Genomic DNA, 21,831 nt, shown 5'->3' with positions numbered 1-21,831 from the left:
ACTGGGAACAGGCTCCAGCTGTTTGTCTACCTCACTAATGTCTAACTCCAAAGGCAGCTAATAACTGGCATATGGCCCTGGCCCCTCTCTGCCTCCAAAGAAGAGCCCTCATCAGAGCCTTCTCCAGGCTCCAGAACTAGCCCATGTTCCTCCCCAATCTCCTCACTGTCCGAATCTGCTGCCACCTCCACTGGCCGCTGTGAAAAGAATTTGGATGATCACAAGTCAGACATGAGCCACTAATGTGATGTGTTTGCTAAAAAGCCAAATGCTATCTAGGGGGCCTTTAGGGGAGCATAGAGTTCAGATCACAGTAAGCCATTATATAATATAATATAATATAACAACAGAGTTGGAAGAGACCTTGGAGGCCTTCTAGTCCAACCCCCTGCCCAGGCAAGAAACCCTACACCATCTCAGTCAGATGGTTATCCAACATTTTCTTAAAAATTTCCAGTGTTGGAGCATTCACAACTTCTGCAGGCAAGTCGTTCCACTTATTAATTGTTCTAACTGTCAGGAAATTTCTCCTTAGTTCTAAGTTGTTCCAGCTTGGGATAAAGCTCTGAATTCATTTACCATACTGTGTCTAAGTTTGATCGTGTTAATTTATAGGACAGATGAGATATAACAGCTGTCTTCAATTCTCTGAAGGTCTGTCAAACAGAAGAGGGAATAGACTTATTTTTTGTTGTCCCAGAGATTAGGACCTTAACCAATGGATTAGAATTGCAAGGAAGAAGGTTCAGGCTACATATCAAGAAGTGTCTTCACTAGAGGTCTTCAAAACAGATTCTACATGGTCATTGGTCAGAGTTGCTCTACAACAGAGGTCCTCAACTCCTGGGGCCACAGCCCACTGGAACCAGGCTGCTGAAACAGCAGATGAGCATGTGAAGTTTCATTTGTGTATGCATTGGATTTTGGTTATGTGTGCGAAAATGTCCCCCCCTCCACTGTGGCGCAGGAGACCGAGTAGACCATGGCCATGCCCATCCAGCAACCGAGCAGAGAACAGGTTGCTAAAATTTTTGAATCCCACCCTTGCTCTGACCACAGGAGGTTCAGATGACCGTACAATATTATGTGGTTGGTTGATAATTGTAAATAATAACAACAAGAACAACAACAACAATAATAATGTAAAAACATTATGTAAAAATTACAATTTACCTGTAACCAAAAAGTCATGGGAACATAAAGTGGAAAAAATTCTAGAAAATGAGAAGGTGAAGATCTTGTGGGACTTTCAAATACAGACGGATTGTCACTTGGAACACAACACACCAGATATCACAGTTGTCGAAAACCGAAATGTACAATTTATTGACATTGTGGTACCAGGAGATGTCAGGGTCGAAGAAAAAGAACTGGAAAAAATCATGAAATATCGCGACCTGGCCATTGAAACTATACGGCTATGGATGAAACATGTAACAGTGATACCCATTGTCATTGGGGCACTTGGTACCATGTCCAAGAATTTTATAAGATACATCAATAAATTGCAGCTTCCTGCAATAACAGCAGCAGAACTGCAAAAAAACTACTTACTTGGAACATTGTACACCTTAAGAAGGTACTTGGATGCTGGCAGGAACCCATATCAACCATCAGTACCAGTCAATGGTATTTGTAATGCATTTTTGAATGTTCAGTTGACTGAGTTTCATGTTTAATGAATAAAGTAAATCATCATCATCATCATCATCATCATCATCATCATCATCATCATCATCATCATCTGATAATGTTTTGGAACACAATATCCCGGATATCATGATTGTGGAAAAGAAAAAAGTGTGGATAGTCGACATTGCTATACCTGGTGACAGCAGAATCGATGAGAAACAACTTGAAAAAGTCACTAGATATCAAGATTTGAGAATTGAATTGCAGAGACTCTGGCATAAACCAGTGCAGGTGGTTCCAGTGGTACTCGGCACACTGGGAGCTGTGCCTAAAGACCAAGGCAAGCACTTAAAAATGATTGGCACTGACAAGATCACCATTGATCAGCTGCAGAAGGCCACCTTACTGGGATCTGCTCACATAATTCGCCAATACATCACGCAATCCTAAATGCTTGAGAAGTGTTCGACTAGTGATCTGTGACATGAAATCCAGCATAGTTATCTCGTTTTCTGTGTATACTGTCATCATCATCATCATCATCATCATCATCATCATCATCATCATCATCATAATGGAATATGATATTAAAAGAACAATGCAGACAGGGCCACATTAAAGTTTTTTAAAAGGAAAACACTATTGGGCAGTGCTTTTCGGCAGTGAAAAGAGAAGATTTTTTAATAACCACTTTCATTTAACTTTGGTTTCTCTTCTCAAATTGAAAAAAACTGAATAGGGAGCCATATTTAACAGAACACTAGTCTGAATACAGACCCAGCCTGTTTAGTAATGTTTTTCTATCACTTTGGCAATATGGGACATGGTGGCTCAGTGGCTAAGACGCTGAGCTTGCCGATCAATAGGACGGCAGTTCAATGGTTCGAATCCCTAGTGCTGCGTAATGGGGTGAGCTCCTGTTACTTGTCCCAGCTTCTGCCAACCTGGCAGTTCGAAAGCAGGTAAAAAATACAAGTAGAAAAATAGGGACCACCTTTGGAGGGAAGGTAATAGCGTTCCGTGCGCCTTTGACATTTAGTCATGCTGGCAACATGACCATGGAGACATCTTCAGACAGCGCTGGCTCTTCAGCTTTGAAACAGAGATGAGCACTGCCCCCTAGAGTCGGGAACGATTAGCACATATGTGTGAGGGGAATCTTTACCTTTACTTTGGCAAAGATCATCTGAGGGGGGCAATTGCTATGGTAACTCCAGATTAACGTGTGGTGCTCCAGAAGGTCATTTTAGAGGAATAGACCAGGAATGATGTTCTCTGTAACTTCCATTCTTTCAGACCTGGGGTGCTGAAGGAACCCAAGGTGATGGGAGCAGTCTCATTCTTCGTTTTTTTCTTCACCCTCTTGGGTCTGGCTAGACAGGTGAGTTCCCTCCAGTTCCTACTTTAATTTCAGCTTGCGAAAGCTACTTTTTTTGGTTGCTGTCTTCCAGTGCTCTTCATGTCTCATAAGCTTAGGGCTGGGTGCAGAGGTGAAACGATCCCGGTTCAGACTGGTTTGGCCAAACCAGTAGCCAGTGGTTCAGAGAACCGGTAGCGATAGTGGCGCGAGGCTCCACCCACCCACCCGGTTGTCGTTACTTCCTGGTTTTAACCAGGAAGTAACATTTTTTTACCCTCTGTGCATGCGCAGAGGGTCCAAGCGCACATGTGACGTGTAGATTTCACCACTGGCTGGGTGACAATACAGAGCCTGCCCCATTTCTCATCTGTAATAGAGAAGAACTTCCTGGTAGGACCAACGCAAGTATAGGATTGTCACATAAGCTTCGGGTTGGGTGACAAACCTATACTTGCGTTGCAAGCTCTGCATCACACTCACGAAATGCACCTTGGGGAAGTTGGTCTGGGTGAAATTGCATGGCAAATTTCCCATCACTCTTTCAAAACCACCTCTTCACATCCTGCCAGCCTTTCCTCTTTTGTGGTTTTGAGGCTTTGAAAATCTTTAGTAATGTTTGTCCACCGGCATTTGAAAAGTGGCTGTTTCATGTGGCCGGGTGTGTTGTACAGGAATCTGGCTTTGTTCTCCTTATTTGTGAATGACAAAGTTTTTACACAGTCAGTAACTGATTTGATGAATAGGAAAAAAAAAATGTTCCAGAGACAATTGTGGGTAAAAATTAATGTGTCAAAGTGCAGTGTTCTTAAAGTGGATTTTCCTGGAGCCTAGTTTGAACTCTTTTTCTTTGTAATCACTCTACTACTTAATAAAAACCACAGATACACCATATTGTATACCACATTCACAGTACATGTCACATTGATACAACCTTATCTCATTCTGTGTGCTTCTTCTGAGACAAGGTCTTGTGATTAAGTCACCAGGCTAGAATTCTTTTGTTTGTTTTTACATTTATACCCCACCCTTCTCCGAAGACTCAGGGCGGCTTACAATGTATAAGGCAATAGTCTCATTCTATTTGTATATATTTTTTTACAAAGTCAACTTATTGCCCCCCCAACAATCTGGGTCCTTATTTTACCTACCTTATAAAGGGTGGAAGGCTGAGTCAACCTTGGGCCGGGCTTGAACCTGCAGTAATTGCAGGCTCTGTGTTCTAATAACAGGCTTCTCTACTGCCTGAGCTATCCCGGCCCCTGTGAGTTCTGTGAGTTCAATCCTGCCTTAGGCATGAAAGCCAGCTGGGAGACCTTGGGCCAATCACTTTCTCTCAGCCCAACTCATCTCACAGGGTTTGTTGTGTCTCGCCCACCCTCCTCTCCTCAGCCGGGCCCCTCCCATCTCCTGCTATCTGAGCCACTATCTTCACTGATAGTGAAGAAGAATGGCCTGGCATGCCTCCGGCCCCCAGCCCTGGCACCATGCCCGGACAGACTGAGCAAACAAACCTCCCTCCTACAGCGTGTGAGCATGAAGCCAGCCACGAGCTAGAATTGCCGGCAGCTGAGCAGGAAGACGAAAAGTGGACAGATCCCGGCTTCCGGAGAATGGAGAGGCGACGTCAGCAAAAGGAAGGGAGGGGCAGGCCTGGATAAGTGCTGAGTCATGGAGCCACACCCCATGGCCTATATAAAGGATCTGCTTTTTGGCATTCCTCGAGTCAGGAAAAGTCTCATCTGGTTGCTGAAGTCACACTTTGGATTCCTGCCTGCCCTGAGAACTCTGACAGGAATTTGGCAAAGCTGCAGAGGCTTCGTGGCCACGCTTGATACAGACTTCCCAGACCCGGCTGTCAGAGAAGTGGGACACGACAGGGTTGTTGTGGGGAAAATAAGACAATAGCAATAGCACTTAGATTTATATACTGCTTTACAGTGCTTTGACAGCCCTCTCTAAGCGGTTTACAGAGTCAGCCTATTGCCCAAAACAATCTGGATCCTCATTTTACCCACCTTGGAAGGATGGAAGGCTGGGTCAACCTTGAGCCTGATGAGATTTTAACTGCCGAATTGCAGTCAGCTGGCAGTCAGCAGAAGTAGCCTGCAGTACCACACTATAGCCACTGCGCCACCACGGCTCATGAGGAAGGTATATCACAGTGTTGGCGAACCTTTTCAGCATCAAGTGCTGAAAAGAGAGTGCGTGTGTGTGCCAGAAACCAGAAGAGCAGCCCCCCCCCATGGGCATGCGCGCTTCGGGAAGATGATCTTCCGGTTTCTGGCGCATGCTTGCACACCATCCACTTGGTTGTCCAGTTTATGACATGTATGCCACATGCAAAGACCAGGTGGCTGGTGCACAGGCATGGGCTGGAAACCGGAAGTGCAGCCGCCCATTGTGCCTGCGCCTGCTGAGAAAATGATCTTCTAGATTCCAGCACATGCATGCATATTGGCCACCTGGTCTTCCAGTTTATGGCATGCATGTGCGTGCAAAGACCAGCTGACCGGTGTGCACGCACATGCCGAAAACTGGAAGATCACCTTCCTGGCGTGCGCATGCGCTCTGGGTGATTGCACTTCCGGTTTCCAGTGCTCTTGCATGAAGACCAGCTGGCTGGTGCACCGGAACCCAGAAGAGCAACGGGCGATGGCTCAGGTGCCCAGAGAGATGAGTCTGCATGCCACTTCTGGCACTCGTGCCATAGGTTCACCATCACTAGTATATCAGATATGTCTGCTGCCTTGAGTCGTTTATAACAATAATAAAGGCGGATATACATTAAATAAATGAATAAATAAAAAAAATAAGCTTCAGAAACAGGTAGAAGAGATTTGGAGTGGGGAAAGGAAATCTGCTTGGTATAGTGAGACATGCACTCACGTGCAAAAAAATGGCATGAATCAAGACTACAACCAGGGCAAAAAAATGAATGTATTTTTTATACTGTCCTTCACCTATTTAGAGCCATACTGAACTTTATATCAGTAGCTGATACAAATATTATATGAAATATCTTGCATTTCCTCCCGTGTTTGAAAGACTGGGAAGAACTTACCATATTTTTGGGCGTATAAGACACACCTTAGTTTTTGGGGAGGAAAATAAGAAAAAAGCTGATTGGCAGGTGGCTCTCCCAGAATACCCCCAATCAGCTATTCCCAGGGGTGAATTTTAGCAACAAGTTCCTTGGTTGTGAGCTCTGTGCCTTGCTTTTTTTTGCTTTTTTTTCTGCCTCTGAAGCTCTGTTTGGGGGCTTCTTTTCTGAAGCTTCATTTATGATGCTTTTTTCAGTCTCTGAAACCTCCGTATGAGAAGCTGGATAGGGCTACATTTGGAGTATAAGATACACCCAGATTTTCACTCTCTTTTTTTTGGGGAAAAATGTGCATCTTATACTCCAAAAAATACAGTATATGTCTCTATTAAGAGTTACAGTAGTTTTATGGGATTCATATGATTATCACAGGCAGACTTTCTATGGAGAGCCTCAATCCTTGCTTCTTCTCTTTTTTTAATGACCTAAGATTATTTGTGTTCCTGGGGAGGGGGGATATGTGGTTTAAATCCCTACTTTCCAGGAGTGTGTGTGGCATAGGTACACTTTCTGATAACTTCTAAGTTTATGGCTTTGTACATTCCAAATTGTTGCATTTGGAATGCATCAAAGGACTGCCAAGAATGCTCCCACCAACACCGACAGAGCAAGCCACTAATATATAAAAATAAAAGCAAACCCCACACCCTTCTAGTACTGATGATGTGACCTAGTTTGGTAGTGAAACATCAGAAAACCATCAAAGCTCAGAGAGCATCAAGGCAATCCAAAGTTCAACCTGGTGAGCTAAAAATATTGCTTTGCAAAAGGGAAGGTCCTCATCACAAAACTGAATCTTCTTTTTCTCAGAACGAATATTACTGCCGCTTAGATTTTCTCTGGAAGAAGAAGTTCAAGAAAGAACGTGAAGAGATTGAAACCATGGAGAATCTCAACCGAGTCCTGCTGGAAAATGTTCTCCCAGCTGATGTAGCTCAGCAATTCATTCGCCAGATCCGGCGCAATACGGTGAGCCTTGTAGGTTGATATTTCTATGAAGATTTCAGAGAGAGAGGTGAAGCCAAACAGTGATGGTTTTCACTTACCTTCCCTACTGGTTCATAAATGTGAGCACGCATGCACACTAGCTTTGCTCGCACGCACACACCACCTCTGCACATTTACATGATATTCAACACCTGTGCTTTGCACGCATGTAAGGCATAGATAGGACAGCATAAAGCCAGGATGGGCAGGCCCACCCGTGATTTCCACTACCAGTTCAGGCAAACCAGTCCGAACTGGCAGCATACCACTTCTGAAGCATCACAGTCCAGCATTTATTAAAAGGCATCCTCTGCATTTGGTTTTGGGGTAGGACAACCATATCCAAAGAGCAGGATCTGTTGTAGCTGTGTTGCAATGGTTTAACTACCCTTTCTGATTCCAGGGAGGGGACTAAAATTTGAAGATTTATCTATTTATCTGTCCATCCATCCTTCCATTCATCCATTCATCCATCCAGCCATATCTATCTGTCTGTCTGTCTATCTGTCTGTCTGTCTATCCTGTTTTCCCGAAAATAGGACCCAACTGGAAAATAAGTCCTAGCATGATTTTTCAGGATGCTCATAATATAAGCCCTACCCCCCCCCAAAAAATAAGACCCAGTTAAAATTGTCAGCCAGATGGATGCATTTAATACAGTATTTTCCCCAAAATAAGACCTAACCAAAAAATAAGCCCCAATGCATCTTTTGGAGCAAAAATTAATATACGACCAGGTCTTATTTTCAGGGAAACATAGTATCTATCACAGTGATAGTTAACCTTTTTGGCACCAAGTGCCAAAAATGGAGTGCGGGTTTGTGCAAGTGCGCTGGAGCACCGGAACCCAGAAGAGAGCAGGTGGCCAGTGCGCCTGCGCATGGCACATGCACACGGTGGCCAGATGCTTTTCTGGGTTCCGCTGCATGCATGCCTACTGGACAGCTGATCTGGCATGCATGCACACTGGCCAGCTGCTCTCTTTCGGGTTCTGGCACATACATGCACGCTGGGAAGCGCACATTTGTGCAATGGAACCCAGAAGAGCAGCTGGCAACGGTGCAGGTGCCCACAGAGAGGGCTTGGCGTGCCACCTCTGGCACACGTGCCATAGGTTTGCCGTCACAGATCTATTATCTATTTGCCATTCATCTTATTTATTTTATTTATTTATTTATTTATTAATCATATTTATATACCGCCCTATCTCCCGAAGGACTCAGGGCGGTTTACAGGCACTTAAAAAACACATAGACACATAAATACACTATAAAAACAATTAAAAAACTTATTCTATAAGCCCGTATTTTAAAATATAAAAAATAAAACCCAATTAAAACCCATAAATTTAAAATCTAGCTCAGTCCTGCACAATTAAATAGGTATGTTTTGAGCCCGCGGCGGAAGGTCCGAAGGTCCGAAAGCTGACGAAGGCCGGGGGGTAATTCGTTCCAGAGGGTGGGAGCCCCACAGAAGGCCCTTCCTGGGCGTCGCCAGGCGACATTGCCTCGCTGACGGCACCCTGAGGAGACCCTCTCTGTGAGGCGCACGGGTCGGTGAGAGGCATTCGGTAGCAGTAGGCGGTCCCGTAAATAACCCGGCCCAATGCCATGGGCGCTTTAAAGGTGGTCACCAAAACCTTGAAGCGCACCGGAAGGCCACAGGTAGCCAGTGCAGTCTGCGCAGGATGGGTGTCATGCGGGAGCCACGAGGGCTCCATCTATCACCCGCGCAGCCGCATTCTGGACTAACTGCAGCCTCCGGATGCCCTTCAAGGGGAGCCCCATGTAGAGAGCATTGCAGTAATCCAGGCGAGACGTCACGAGTGCGTGGGTGACCGTGCATAGGGCATCCCGGTCCAGAAAGGGGCGCAACTGGCGTACCAGGCGAACCTGGTAGAACGCTCTCCTGGAGGCGGCCGTCAAATGATCTTCTAAAGACAGCCGTTCATCCAGGAGGACGCCTAAGTTGCGAACCCTCTCCATCGGGGCCACTGACTCGCCACCGATGGTCAGCCGCGGATTTAGCTGACTGTACCGGGATGCCGGCATCCACAGCCACTCTGTCTTGGCGGGATTGAGCTTGAGCCTGTTTCTCCCCATCCAGACCCGTACGGCCTCCAGACACCGGGACAGCACTTGATAACCGTTGGGGTGGTCCGGTGTGAAAAGTACAGCTGGGTGTCATCCGCATACAGCTGGTACTTCACACGAAACCACTGATGATCTCACCCAGCGGCTTCATGTAGATGTTAAACAGTAGGCGAGAGGATCGACCCTGCGGCACCCCACAAGTGAGGCGCCTCGGGGCCGACCTCTGCCCCCTGTCAACACCGACTGCGACGGTCGGAGAGATAGGAGGAGAACCACCGATAAGCGGTGCCTCCACTCCCAATCCTCCAACCGGCGCAGCAGGATACCATGGTCGATGGTATCGAAGCCGCTGAGAGGTCTAATAGGACCAGGGCAGAGGAACAACCCCTATCCCTGGCCCTCCAGAGATCATCCACCAACGCGACCAAAGCCGTCTCCGTGCTGTAACCGGGCGGAAACCGGACTGGAGCAGGTCTAGATAGACAGTTTCATCCAGGTGTAAGGAAACTGATATGCCACCATACTCTCTACAACCTTCGCCGGGCGGGTTGGAGACCGACGATAATTACCTAAAACAGCCGGGTCCAGGAAGGCTTCTTGAGGAGGGGCCTCACCACCGCCTCTTTCAAGGCGGCCGGAAGACCCTCCACCAAAGAAGCAATCGTAATCGCCTGGAGCCAGCCTCGTGTCACCTCCCGAGTGGCCAGCACCAGCCAGGAGGCACGGGTCCAGTAAACACGTGGTGGCATTCAGCCTACCCAACAACCTGTCCATGTCCTCGGAGCCACAGGGTCAAACTCATCCCAAACAATATCGCCAAGACCACCTCGAGCATCTCACCCGTCACCGCAATCTTGGTCCAGACCATCCCGAAGCTGAGCGATTTTATCGTATAGATAACCGTTAAACTCCTCAGCACGTCCTGCAACGGGTCATCCCGCTCCCCTGGTGTAGGAGGGAGCGAGTCACCCGAACAGGGCGGCTGGGCGGTTATCTGCCGATGCAATGAGGGAGGAGGCGAGCTACGCCTCGCTTCCTCAATGCCACTAGGTAAGTCCTAGTATAGGACTTCACTAGTGTCCGATCAGCTTCGAACGGCTAGACCTCCAGGAACTCTCTAGGCGTCTTCTCCGGCGCTTCATCCTCTCAGCTCCTCGGAGAACCAAGGGCGGTTGGGACCTGCGCCGGGTCAGAGGCCGCAAAGGCACGACACGGTCTAAGGCCCCGCCGCGCCCGTTCCCAGGCCGCAACAAGTTCCTCAGCCGAGCCGTGAGCCAGACCCTCAGGAAATGGCCCAAGCTCCGTCCGGAACCCATCCGGGTCCATCAGGCGCCTGGGACGGAATCAACGTATCGGCTCCGTCTCCCTGCGGTGGTGAATGGCGGTCAGAAAGTCCAGGCGAAGAAGAGAGTGATCTGACCATGACAAAGGTTCAGTGACTATTTCCTTTAAGTCCAGATCTCTCAACCACTGACCAGAGAGAAAAATCAGGTCCAGAGTGCCACCCCCAATGTGAGTAGGGCCATCAACTACTTGGGTCAGGTCCAAGGCCGTCATGGAAGCCATGAACTCCCAAGCTGCCGTCGATGACGAGCCGGAAGATGGCAAGTTAAAATCCCCCATGACTAAAAGTCTGGGGGTCTCCACCGCCACCCCGGCAAGCACCTCTAGGAGCTCGGGCAGGGCGGCTGTCACGCAGCAAGGAGCCAGGTACGTGACCAGCAAGCCCATCTGACACCTATGACCCCACCTCACAAAGAGGGATTCACACCCGGCAATCTGAGGTACAGTGGTCTCCCTCGGCTCTAGACTCTCTTTAATAACAACCGCCACCCCCCCACCCCTACCCTGGGCCCTCGGCTGATAGAATGCATGGAAACCCGGTGGGCACATCTTGACCAGGGGCACGCCCCCTTCAGTGCCCAACCAGGTCTCCGTAACGCCTATTAGATCCGCGGCACCCCCCTGAATCAGATCATGTATTAGGGGGGCCTTATTGGCCACGGACCATGCATTGCATAACATCAGACGAAGGCCCAGGCTCTGAGGGTCTTGACCATCCGGGGAACGGGAGAAGGGAGGGGGATCGGGGCGCGCGATCGCCTGCAGACATCGAGCGCGCGCCCCCCCAGAACGATACGGTCCCCCCCTTCCGCCATATCTGCCCCTCCCACTTACCGTGCAAATGGAACCACCCTCACCAAAAGGAACGCAACCCCCCCCTATAACCTCCGAACCCATTACTGAACCGCCACGAGCACGCGCAAGGACTGGCTCCCCACCCGCGGGCTACTCCCAATACCCGCCTAACCCTCCCACCCCTCCCGATGGGTTCTCTCCCCTACCGTGAATCCCTCCCCTTCCAAACCCTTAAAATCCCCATTAAAACTCCCCTTAAAAAATCTCTTAAAACAACTAATTAAAAAGCCCCTAAGCCTCCTATTTTTAGCATGCCACCTCTCGGGGCTCCAAAGCCCGTCCTCAAGGTGGGCCCTCGATAGTATGGAGGGCCAAACCCGCGAGAGAGGGGCATCTCGCAGGGCAAGAAGGTCAGCCGCCGTAAACGTTCGCATCACCAAGAAAGTCCGGCAGGAGGCCCATCCTGGGCCGGTCAAGATGGTAACAGATGATACAGTGACCACAACCGGTCTGTCAGTCAGTCCTGATGGGAAGCAGTCAATAGTGATCCTCGTGGGGTAGAAAACAACACCACTCATTCAGTCAGTTCACCACCCCCTATAAATAGTCAGGGGTGGGCTAAGGAAGAAGGAAGGGGGGGGGACGGACCGATGGTAGAGATGTTAAACAGGCCGTCCGCCGCCTTGAAGCGCCGAGGTAGGCCGCCGCCACCGGCCACCTTCGCCCGGCCGTCGCCACCAAAAGCGTCCCATCGCCGCCGCATGAGGCCACCGACCTCCCCCCCATCTAGGAAGGGACGCCAGTCACTCCACCGACGCCAGCGCCAGACGAAGAAGCCAGGCCGCCACCGCCGCCAAAAAGCCAACAAGGCCGACGGAGGCCCGGTAGGCCCTCCAGATCTCCACTGGGCGCAACTCCTCCGGGGCTCCTCCCCTCGCCCCCGAAGTCGCCCGTCATCCATCTTCCTCCACGACTGAAGCCTCCTCCATCAGGGCGGGGATCTAAGGGGGCCCAAGGTGTCAGAGGCCCCCGCCGCCCCCGCCGCCGCCGCCGCCGCCGCCGCTGTCGCCGCCGCCGCCAGAATGCCAAAAAGGGCCGGCGGCAGCCCGGCAAGCCGCAGGCCGCCCTGCAAGCCACCCGGATAGCTGCCAGGGCCGCCACTGCTTCCTCCCATGGGCGTGGTCCGAGGGGGCCCTGAACATCAGAGACCCCCTGTCGCCGTCGCCGCCGCCGCCGCCGCCAAACCGCCAAAAAGGCCGGCGACAAGCCGCGGCCGCCCGGCAAGCCGGTAAGCCGCCCGGCAAGCCGCCATGATCACCGCTGCAGCAGGACGCTCCGGGGCTCCTCCCAACGCCCCCCGAAGTCGTCCTGCGCCAAGTCACCCCTCCTCCGGGTGACTGGATGTTCGTCCATCAGGGCGGGGGCCCAAGATGTCACCAAGGCCCCCCCCAGAACCGGACAGGGCCCGAAAAGGCCCACCGCCGCTCCCCCGATCAGCAGGGCGGCGCCATCTTGGACATGCTCAGTTAGCTCATCTTCTTAAGTAATGACTCTGAGCAAATTCCAATTTAATTTTTTCCTATCCCTCTGTAGGCGGTAGAGGTTGAATATCTTCAATCTCTAAGTTTAAGGGTTACGATTGCAGAATTTGGATGACTCTCAGTCTTTCTCTGCCAGCAGGATCTCTATCACCAATCTTATGATTGTGTCTGTGTTCTCTTCGCTTCAATTCCGGACTTCAAAGAATTTTATTCTGAATCCAACGTCAACCGTGAAGGACTTGAATGCCTCCGGCTGCTCAACGAGATCATTGCTGACTTTGATGAGGTATGGGGAAATATAAGTACAGTATCTATAGGTAGCTGCGTGCACTTATATCTTCTCATTCTTTCTTGTCTCTGTGTGTTGTATATATGTGCATGTATACCTACATTACATGCAGTTAAAATGTTATACACTTGCAGGATTTTTATACTGCTTTCCAATTATTACCCCAAGTATTCATACTTATAAAAAATTCAATAAAAAGGGGAAAAAAGTCAAAATGAAGAAAACAGAATATATAAAATGCATCTTAGTTTAGCAGAAATTCCATACAAAATGCAATAAAATATGAAAGATAACTGAAATACAGATGGATGCAGAGAGAAGGTAAGATAGATTTATGAACAAGCAAAAGAATATGCTTGTTCCATTTCATCCACCAACAAAATGTTCTCTCAATTACATTTTTACTCCAGTTCACAAACAACAACAACAACAACAACAACAAAAACAGTTTGAACAGCTTATACTTAATAGGTTCACTCTTCCTTACACTGGCCTCTTCCTCTCATAAAACAGAGAAATCATCATAATCAAAGTTATAGTAATTGTGCATAAGGGAAAACCATACTTATGTGTGCCGTAAATCAAATCAAAGTCAATAGAGCTCATGGCAGTTTTGTTTATTTCTAGGAAATAGAATGTTTGAACAAATAAATAATTCATACCTAAGGGACCAAACATCAGCCAATCAAAGCCAGCAGCCGATAATTATTGAAAGTACAAGTGTATTGCCTTTTGGGTCATTAAAGTTCACAGTTAACATTTGGGAGGGGCTCAGGGCCAAAAGCTGGTTGGAGCTACATCATTTTTGGCCTAGGCTAGAATTTGAAGGGAGGGATTATTGCTCTGGAGTTCTGAAGATCTCAAAAATATGGTTTTTAATTCTAGATTAAAATAATAAGATGTAGGATAGTGATGAGATTTGAGGAATCTATGATCTGGAGAAATGTCAGCACAATGCTAGGTTAGGAAGTAGAAACATTCCATGAGATTATACTATTCGGAGCATTAAATAAGCATTAAATGAGCATTAAATAAATAGGGTTTCTTTAAGTGGGGTATATTACCAGAGATGGGATTCAGCTGGTCTGGCCCGGTTCAGCCAAACCGGTTGTTAACTTTGTGTGCATTTCAGAGAACTGGCTGATCCCACCAGTGGCAAGCCCCACCCTGATATTACTTGTAGAAAGCTAATATCACCATGGATGAGACCTTGTTGAATAATCTCTATTATTGTAAAACAGTAATTTGTGAGGGTCCTTGGTGTTTTTATTTATTTATTTTATTTGTCAAAACAATATATATAAGCATCACACAAAAAGATTATATAGTATATAAACATATATATGAGGAAATATAAGGAAGTATAAGCATATATATATGTGTGTGTGTGTTTTCTGAGGTTTTCGCAGGTGTTTGTATGTAGCTCTTTGGTTATTCGGGTTTTCTCCCGCGTAAAATTGGAAGTGTCTTGGTGACGTTTCGACGAAGTCTCATTCGTCATCTTCAGGCTTCAGCTTCGTGCTTCTGGGAGCAATGTGTGATTGCAGCTGTTTCTTCCTTTTTAACTGCTAGTGGGAGTTTGAACTGATTGGGTGGGAGCTTGGCTTCCATCGCCTCACACATAAAAAACTCATTCCAGTTCATAGATATCATAAAGAAACAAAACTTACAGCCCAGTGACCTACTCGTGAGCTTTGATGTCATCTCCCTCTTCACCCAAGCGCCAATCAAAGAAGCCTTGACAGCTATCCAAAACAAATATAACCCCCTCAAGCACATCCTAGATCTGACCAACCACTGCCTATCCAACACATAGTTCATCTATAATGGACAAAAATACAAATAAATAGAAGGCGCACCCATGGGATCACCCCTCTCACCTGTCATTGCCAACTTCTACATGGAACACTTTGAAACCCAAGCACTAGAAAAATCTGATCACGAACCCAAACTCTGGCTCAGATACTTAGACGACACTTTCATAATCTGGCCACACGGGAAAGAAAAACTTGACAACTTCCTCACACACCTCAATAGCCTACACCCCAAAATACAGTTCACCATGGAAACAGAAGTTAACAACCAACTTCCCTTCCTAGATGTCTTAATCTACAAGAAACCCAATGGCTCCCTAGGACACACCATCTACCAGAAGAAAACACACACAAACCGCTATCTGCATGCACTCTCACACCACCACCCAGCACAGATCAACTCCGTAGCCAAGACACTCATCTCTAGAACAAAACGCTTAGCTGACGAACAACACCTAAAAACCGAACTACACACTCTCACTAACGTACTAACATCCAATAGATTCCAGAGAAATAAGATTACCAAACTAATCCAAAAAGAACCCCCCACTAAAACCCCCCACTAAAACCCAAGACAGAGAACAAGAAAACGGCACAGCCCTCCTCCCATATATAAAAGGCACCACAGATAGAATCAGCAAGATCCTCCACAAACATAACATCAAGACAGCATTCTGCACAAACCAAAAAATATCCACCATCCTAAGAAACCCCAAAGACAAAATTGAGTTAGAAAATCAAGGAGTATATGAAATCCCATGCACCGCCTGCCCCACCACATACATTGGACAAACCAACAGAAGAATAAGTGCACGCATTGAAGAACACAAGAACTCATTCAAAAAAGAGGAACCAACTTCTTCCCTGGTCCAACACCTTAAAGCCACAGGACACGATATTGACTTTAAAAAGACCAGAACTATCGCCAAAACTGAACACTTTAACAACAGAATAATCAGAGAAGCCATCGAGATAGAAAAACGCCCACACAGCATGAACAAACGAGATGATACCTCCCGCCTACCAGCCATTTGGAAACCCGCCCTTATTGACAAACGAGTCCTTAACACGAGGAATGACACCAGACCCACACTCACGAGGTCCACACAGGATGTCACCACCACACATCCACCCAGAAAGCAGACCCAAACCCACACTGATCAGGAAGCACGACCAAGGACCAGAAGCCAGACTGCAGCTGCAACATTAGCCATTTCAAACCCCTCCAATCCATACATGCAGCAGACTGACACCCACTATTAACATGTAGCACGACCATGACCACGAAGCCAAACAGCAGCAGTGCAGCTCACCAGCTCAAATCCCCCTGCAACTCAGACTAATCTGAGCACAACCAAGCCCCCACCCAAAGAGGACACACCCCCAGCCAATCAGAGCACAAAAAAACCCCCATCCAATCAGAGCACAGCCAAGCTCCCACCCAATCAGTTCAAACCCCCACTAGCAGTTAAAAGGAAGAAACAGCTGCGATCACACATTGCTCCCAGAAGCACGAAGCTGAAGCCTGAAGATGACGAATGAGACTTCGTCGAAACGTCGCCAAGACACTTCCAATTTTACACGGGAGAAAACCCGAACAACCAAAGACCTATATATATATATATATATATATGAAGAAAAAAGAAAAACAATAGGACAGGAATGGTAGGCACGTTTGTGCTCTTATGCACGGCCCTTATGGTCCTCTTAGGAATGGTGTGAAGTCAATAGTAGAAAGTTTTTGGTTAAAGCTTTTGGGATTATGGGAAGAGATCACAGAGTCAGGTAAAGTGTTCCAAGCACTGATGATTCTGTTACAGAAGTCATATTTTCTGTAATCTAGATTAAAGCGGTTGACATTAAGTTTAAATCTATTGGTTGCTGTTGTATTATTGCAATTAAAGCTGAGTAGTCTTTAACAGGAAGGACATTACAATAGATGATTCTATGAGTTAAACTTAGGTCTTGTCGAAGGCGACAGAGTTCTAAGTTTTCTAAGCCTAGGATTTCAAGTCTTGTGGGATAAGGTATTTTGTTGTTTTCAGAGGAGTGAAGAACTTTTCTTGTAAAATATTTCTGGATATGTTCGATTGTATTGATGTCAGAGATGTGGTGAGGGTTCCAAACAGGCGAACTGTATTCTAGAATTGGTCTAGCAAATGTTTTATATGCTCTGGCTAGTAATATAGTGTTTTTGGAAAAGAAGCTAGGCAAGGTTAGATTTATAACTCTTAGAGCCTTTTTTGCTATGTAGTTGCAGTGGGCTTTGGCACTTAAATCATTTGATATGAAAACTGAAGTTGGTGGTTTTCTTGCAGATATTTCATTACAAAACTAAGCTTATCAATATTAGAAGGGAGTAGTAAGTTTGTTACAACAAATTGTATAACATTTATTTGTACTTGTAATTTCAGTCTCAGAATTGTAAGAACCAGCCATGCCGGAAACAACATCTGCCTGATTGTATCACCATCATAGTTCAGACTCATAGTGCATCTAACTAAATATCTTTCAGAGAAAAATGCTAAGCTAGATAAATGATTGATATGCAAAAATGCCTAAACTTTTGAACTATCGGAATAAACAATTTCCTGTCTTTCTTTTAATAGCTGCTTCTGAAACCCAAATTCAGTGGGGTTGAGAAGATCAAAACCATTGGCAGCACTTACATGGCAGCTACTGGCTTAAATGTGGCAGCTGGCCAGGATAACCAACAGGTGATGTCTTCATTCAGGATGACTCTACTCATCCCGAATCTATCAGCGGGAGTGAGATTTCATGTTCTGTTTCCATGCTAGCATCTTCAAGGCTGTAGTTTTGGTGCTTTTTTTGTGTGAATGTGAATTGTTTAAGAATACAGGAACTTTTAATTTTTGGAAAGGTTCCGTAATTTTGCCCTTCAGGATCCTTGGAAAGTATATGCATATGAATGGAATATGTATGATAAGGAATCTGTAGAGGGCAGAGGGAATGACTGTGAGGAACAGAAGAAAGAATCACTGCCAAAGCAAGGATTAGATAAGAGGTAGCTGAGTCCAGAGCAGGAATGTAGTATTTATTTATTTATTTATTAAATTTTTATACCGCCCTTCTCCCGAAGGACTCAGGGCGGTTTACAGCCATAATAAAAACAACAGCAATATACACATAAAACCATGATTAAAAAACTTATTATACAAATGGCCAAATTAAAACATTTAAAAATAAAACCCCAATTTATAAAATATTAAAACGTTAAAACTAATTAAAATCCTATTAAAATCCTATGCCAGTCCTGCGCGAACAAACAAATAGGTCTTCAACTCTCGGCGGAAAGTCCGAAGGTCCGGCAATTGTCGAAGTCCAGGGGGAAGTTCGTTCCAAAGGGTGGGAGCCCCCACAGAGAAGGCCCTCCCCCTGGGGGGCCGCCAGCCGACATTGCTTGGCGGATGGCACCCTAAGGAGTCCCTCTCTGTGCGAGCATACAGGTCGGTGGGAGGTATTCGGTAACAGCAGGCGGTCCCGTAAGTACCCTGGCCCTAAGCCATGGAGCGCTTTAAAGGTGGTCACCAACACCTTGAAGTGCACCCGAAAGACCACAGGTAGCCAGTGCAGACTGCGCAGGAGAGGTGTTATATGGGAGCAACGTGTGGCTCCCACTATCACCCGCACAGCTGCGTTCTGAACCAACTGGAGCCTCCGGGTACTCTTCAAGGGGAGCCCCATGTAGAGAGCATTACAGTAGTCCAAATGAGAGGTAACCAGAGCATGAGTGACTGTGCATAAGGCATCCCGGTCGAGGAAGGGGCGCAACTGGCGAACCAGGCGAACCTGGTAGAAAGCCCTCCTGGCGACGGTCGTCAAATGATCTTTGAAAGACAACCGTCCATCCAGGAGGATGCCCAAGTTGCGCACCCTTTCCACTGGGGCCAATGATTCGCCCCCAACAGTCAGCTGCGGTTGCAGCTGACTGTACCGGGGTGCCGGCATCCACAGCCACTCCGTCTTGGAGGGATTGAGTTTGAGCCTGTTTCTCCCCATCCAGACCCGTACAGCTTCCAGACACCAGGACAGCACTTCGATGGCTTCGTTGGGATGGCCTGGGGTGGAAAAGTACAGCTGTGTGTCGTCAGCGTACAGTTGGTACCTCACCCCAAAGCCATTGATGATCTCACCCAGCAGCTTCATATAGATGTTGAACAGGAGAGGCGAGAGAATCGACTCCTGCGGCACCCCACATGTGAGGGGCCTCGCGGTCGATCTCTGCCCTCCTGTCAACACCGTCTGCGACCGGTCAGAGAGATAGGAGGAGAACCACCGGTAAACGGTGCCTCCCACTCCCAAACTCCCTAACTGGTGCAGCAGGATACCATGGTCGATGGTATCAAAAGTCGCTGAGAGATCTAATAGGACCAGGATCTAATAGGATAGGGCAACCCCTATCCCTGGCCCTCCAGAGATCATCCACCAACGCGACCAAAGCCATCTCCGTACTGTACCCGGGTCGGAAGCCAGACTGGAACGGGTCTAGATAGACAGATTCATCCAGGTATTGGGGTAATTGACATGCCACCACACTCTCAACAACCTTCGCTACAAAGCGAAGGTTGGAGACCGGACGATAATTTCCTAAAATAGCCGGGTCCAGGGAGGGCTTCTTGAGGAGAGGCCTCACCACCCCCTCTTTCAAGGCGGCGGGGAAAACACCCTCCATCAAAGAAGCATTTATAGTAGCATCAGTAAACATCTCAAACCAGGACCTCCCTAGGTTCACATGAAGAACACAAAGATAAAGGGAGGGAAGGGAGAAGCTAATTCAAATTTGCAAGATTTTGTCACTGCAGCACTACAAGAAAAGTAGTACAGGTAGTCCTAGACTTACAACCCCTTGTTTAGTGAAAGTTACAATGACACTGAAAAAAGTGATTTATGATCAGTCCCCACATTTATAACCATCACAGCACCTCCACATTCATGTGATCAAAATGAGGTTGCTTGGCAAACAACACGTATTTACAATGGTTGCAGGGTCTTAGGATCATGCGACCACCCTCTGCGACTTTCCCAACTGGCTTCTGACAAGCAAAGCCAATTGGGGGGGGGAGACTGGATTCACCTAATCACTGTGTGATTCGCCTAATGATTCGCTTAACAACTGTGGTGAAAAAGGTTGTTAAATCAGGTGTGACTCACTTGACAAGCCACTTGCTTAGCAAGGGAAATTATGGCCCCACTTGACTACCTATGACTACCTAAACAGCAGTGGTTTCCTAGTGTTGTGGCCCGCCAGCCACCAGCAGAGCTGGCGGCAAATTTGGACAGTGAGGAGGTTGGACAGGAACATGGGCCAGTCCTGGAGTCTGGGGAAGGCTCTGATGAATGATCTGCATCAGAGGCAGGGATGAGGCCAGGGCCTTCTGACAGTTATCAGCTACCTTCGGAGTTGGAGATAAGTAGGGCTGAAGAACAGCTGGAGCCTGTTCCCAGTGTGCACATGCACAGAGTTGCCAAATGAAGGGAACAGCTAAAGAACAAGGGTCCACTCAGGAGTAAAGGCCCAGGTGGACGGTGAATGTCCCCTCCCATAGGGAATAAAGAGGAGTGAAAGGGGAGTGGAGACAATTAGTTCATTTAATTAGTGTGAAGATCTGTTCATGACTCTCAGTGACTCCTTGCCAAGTATCTTTTTGTACAGCATTGCCATTTGGAAGATATCGGCCTGGCAGCTCTCCAAGGCTGGTATGGTCTGTGGGTTGTAAATTTATCCTTGAAAGACTTTGCTTGTTGTGAATGAGAGGAATTCACATTAGCTTTATAAAAAGGGATTTTGTCAGGACAAAGAGTCTGCTTCGTGCTTTTGTGAAGTCTAGGTCACAACACCTAGTCTCATCTAACTTGAAGGGCTTACTTTGACTTTGCAGTCAGAGAATAAGAGGAAAACACATCTTTGGTACTTTTGTTACTTGATCAATTTGTGCGAAGCCATTTTCCTTTTAATATTTACCTGTGAATTTTTGTCTCTGTTTTTTTTTTTTTTTACATTTTCTATCCATTCGTTTGCGTTGATACATCCATCTACATGGATAATTTCTGCAGGATACTGAGCAGAGTTACACCCATCTAGGAACCATGGTGGAGTTTGCCATGGCTTTAGTAGCCAAGTTGGACATTATCAACAAACATTCATTCAACTCTTTCAAACTCCGTGTGGGTGAGTATTAATAAACTGAGCATGAACTAAGAAAAGAAGAACGGTTGCAGGAACTGGGTATGTCTAGTTTAATGAAAAGAAGGACTAGGGGAGACATGATAGCAGTGTTCCAATATCTCAGGGGTTGCCTCAAAGAAGAGGGAGTCAAACTATTCTGCAAAGCACCTGAGGGCAGGAAAAGAAGCAATGGGTCGAAACTAATCAAGGAGAGAAGCAATTTAGAACTATGGAGAAATTTCCCGACACTTAGAACAATCTATAAGTGGAACAACTTGCCTGCAGGAGTCGTGAATGTTCCAACACGGGAAATTTTTAAGAAAATGTTAGATAGTCATTTGTCTGAAGTGGTGTAGGGTTTCCTGCCTAAGCAGGGGGTTGGACTAGAAGACCTCCAAGGTCCATTCCAATTCTATTCTATTCTATTCTATTCTAAAATTCCTTTCTATATAAACATACTTTACTATGAATTCATGATACGATGAAAATAGGACTTATATTTTTGGAGAAAAGGGGAAACTGGTGTGCCAATCGAATTATTTTTCCTCTGGAGCCGAGTTATGTAAAATGTTGGCACTATTATACAAGTGTGCTCTCAGGTTCAGCTTATGGTCACTCACTCATCTACTGACAGGCCTGGAAAATGGCCAAAATCAAATTGCTTTCAACTGAACATTGAGGCACAAACA

At 46.9% G+C, this 21,831-nt stretch overlaps 1 protein-coding gene across 6 annotated transcripts in view; it reads left to right on the top strand.

Annotated features, from left to right (window-relative positions):
- ADCY4 (adenylate cyclase 4) overlaps positions 1-21,831 on the top strand; it is a 107,011-nt gene that overhangs the window by 75,960 nt on the left and 9,220 nt on the right. For 2 of the 6 annotated variants that reach the window (XM_058180814.1, XM_058180819.1), the window contains 5 exons: positions 2,929-3,013; positions 6,903-7,061; positions 12,989-13,138; positions 17,565-17,672; positions 21,031-21,145. In XM_058180814.1, the coding sequence (XP_058036797.1) occupies positions 2,929-3,013; positions 6,903-7,061; positions 12,989-13,138; positions 17,565-17,672; positions 21,031-21,145 (617 nt within the window). The remainder of the gene's footprint in view (positions 1-2,928; positions 3,014-6,902; positions 7,062-12,988; positions 13,139-17,564; positions 17,673-21,030; positions 21,146-21,831) is intronic. The other 4 variants (XM_058180815.1, XM_058180816.1, XM_058180817.1 and 1 more) reach the window with 4 other exon arrangements.

Source organism: Ahaetulla prasina, chromosome 4 (assembly GCF_028640845.1).
Source record: "Ahaetulla prasina isolate Xishuangbanna chromosome 4, ASM2864084v1, whole genome shotgun sequence".
Classification (NCBI taxonomy): Eukaryota; Metazoa; Chordata; class Lepidosauria; order Squamata; family Colubridae; genus Ahaetulla; species Ahaetulla prasina.
The sequence above is the reverse complement of the archived record's forward strand: the minus strand, read 5'-3'. Positions and strand labels throughout refer to the sequence as shown.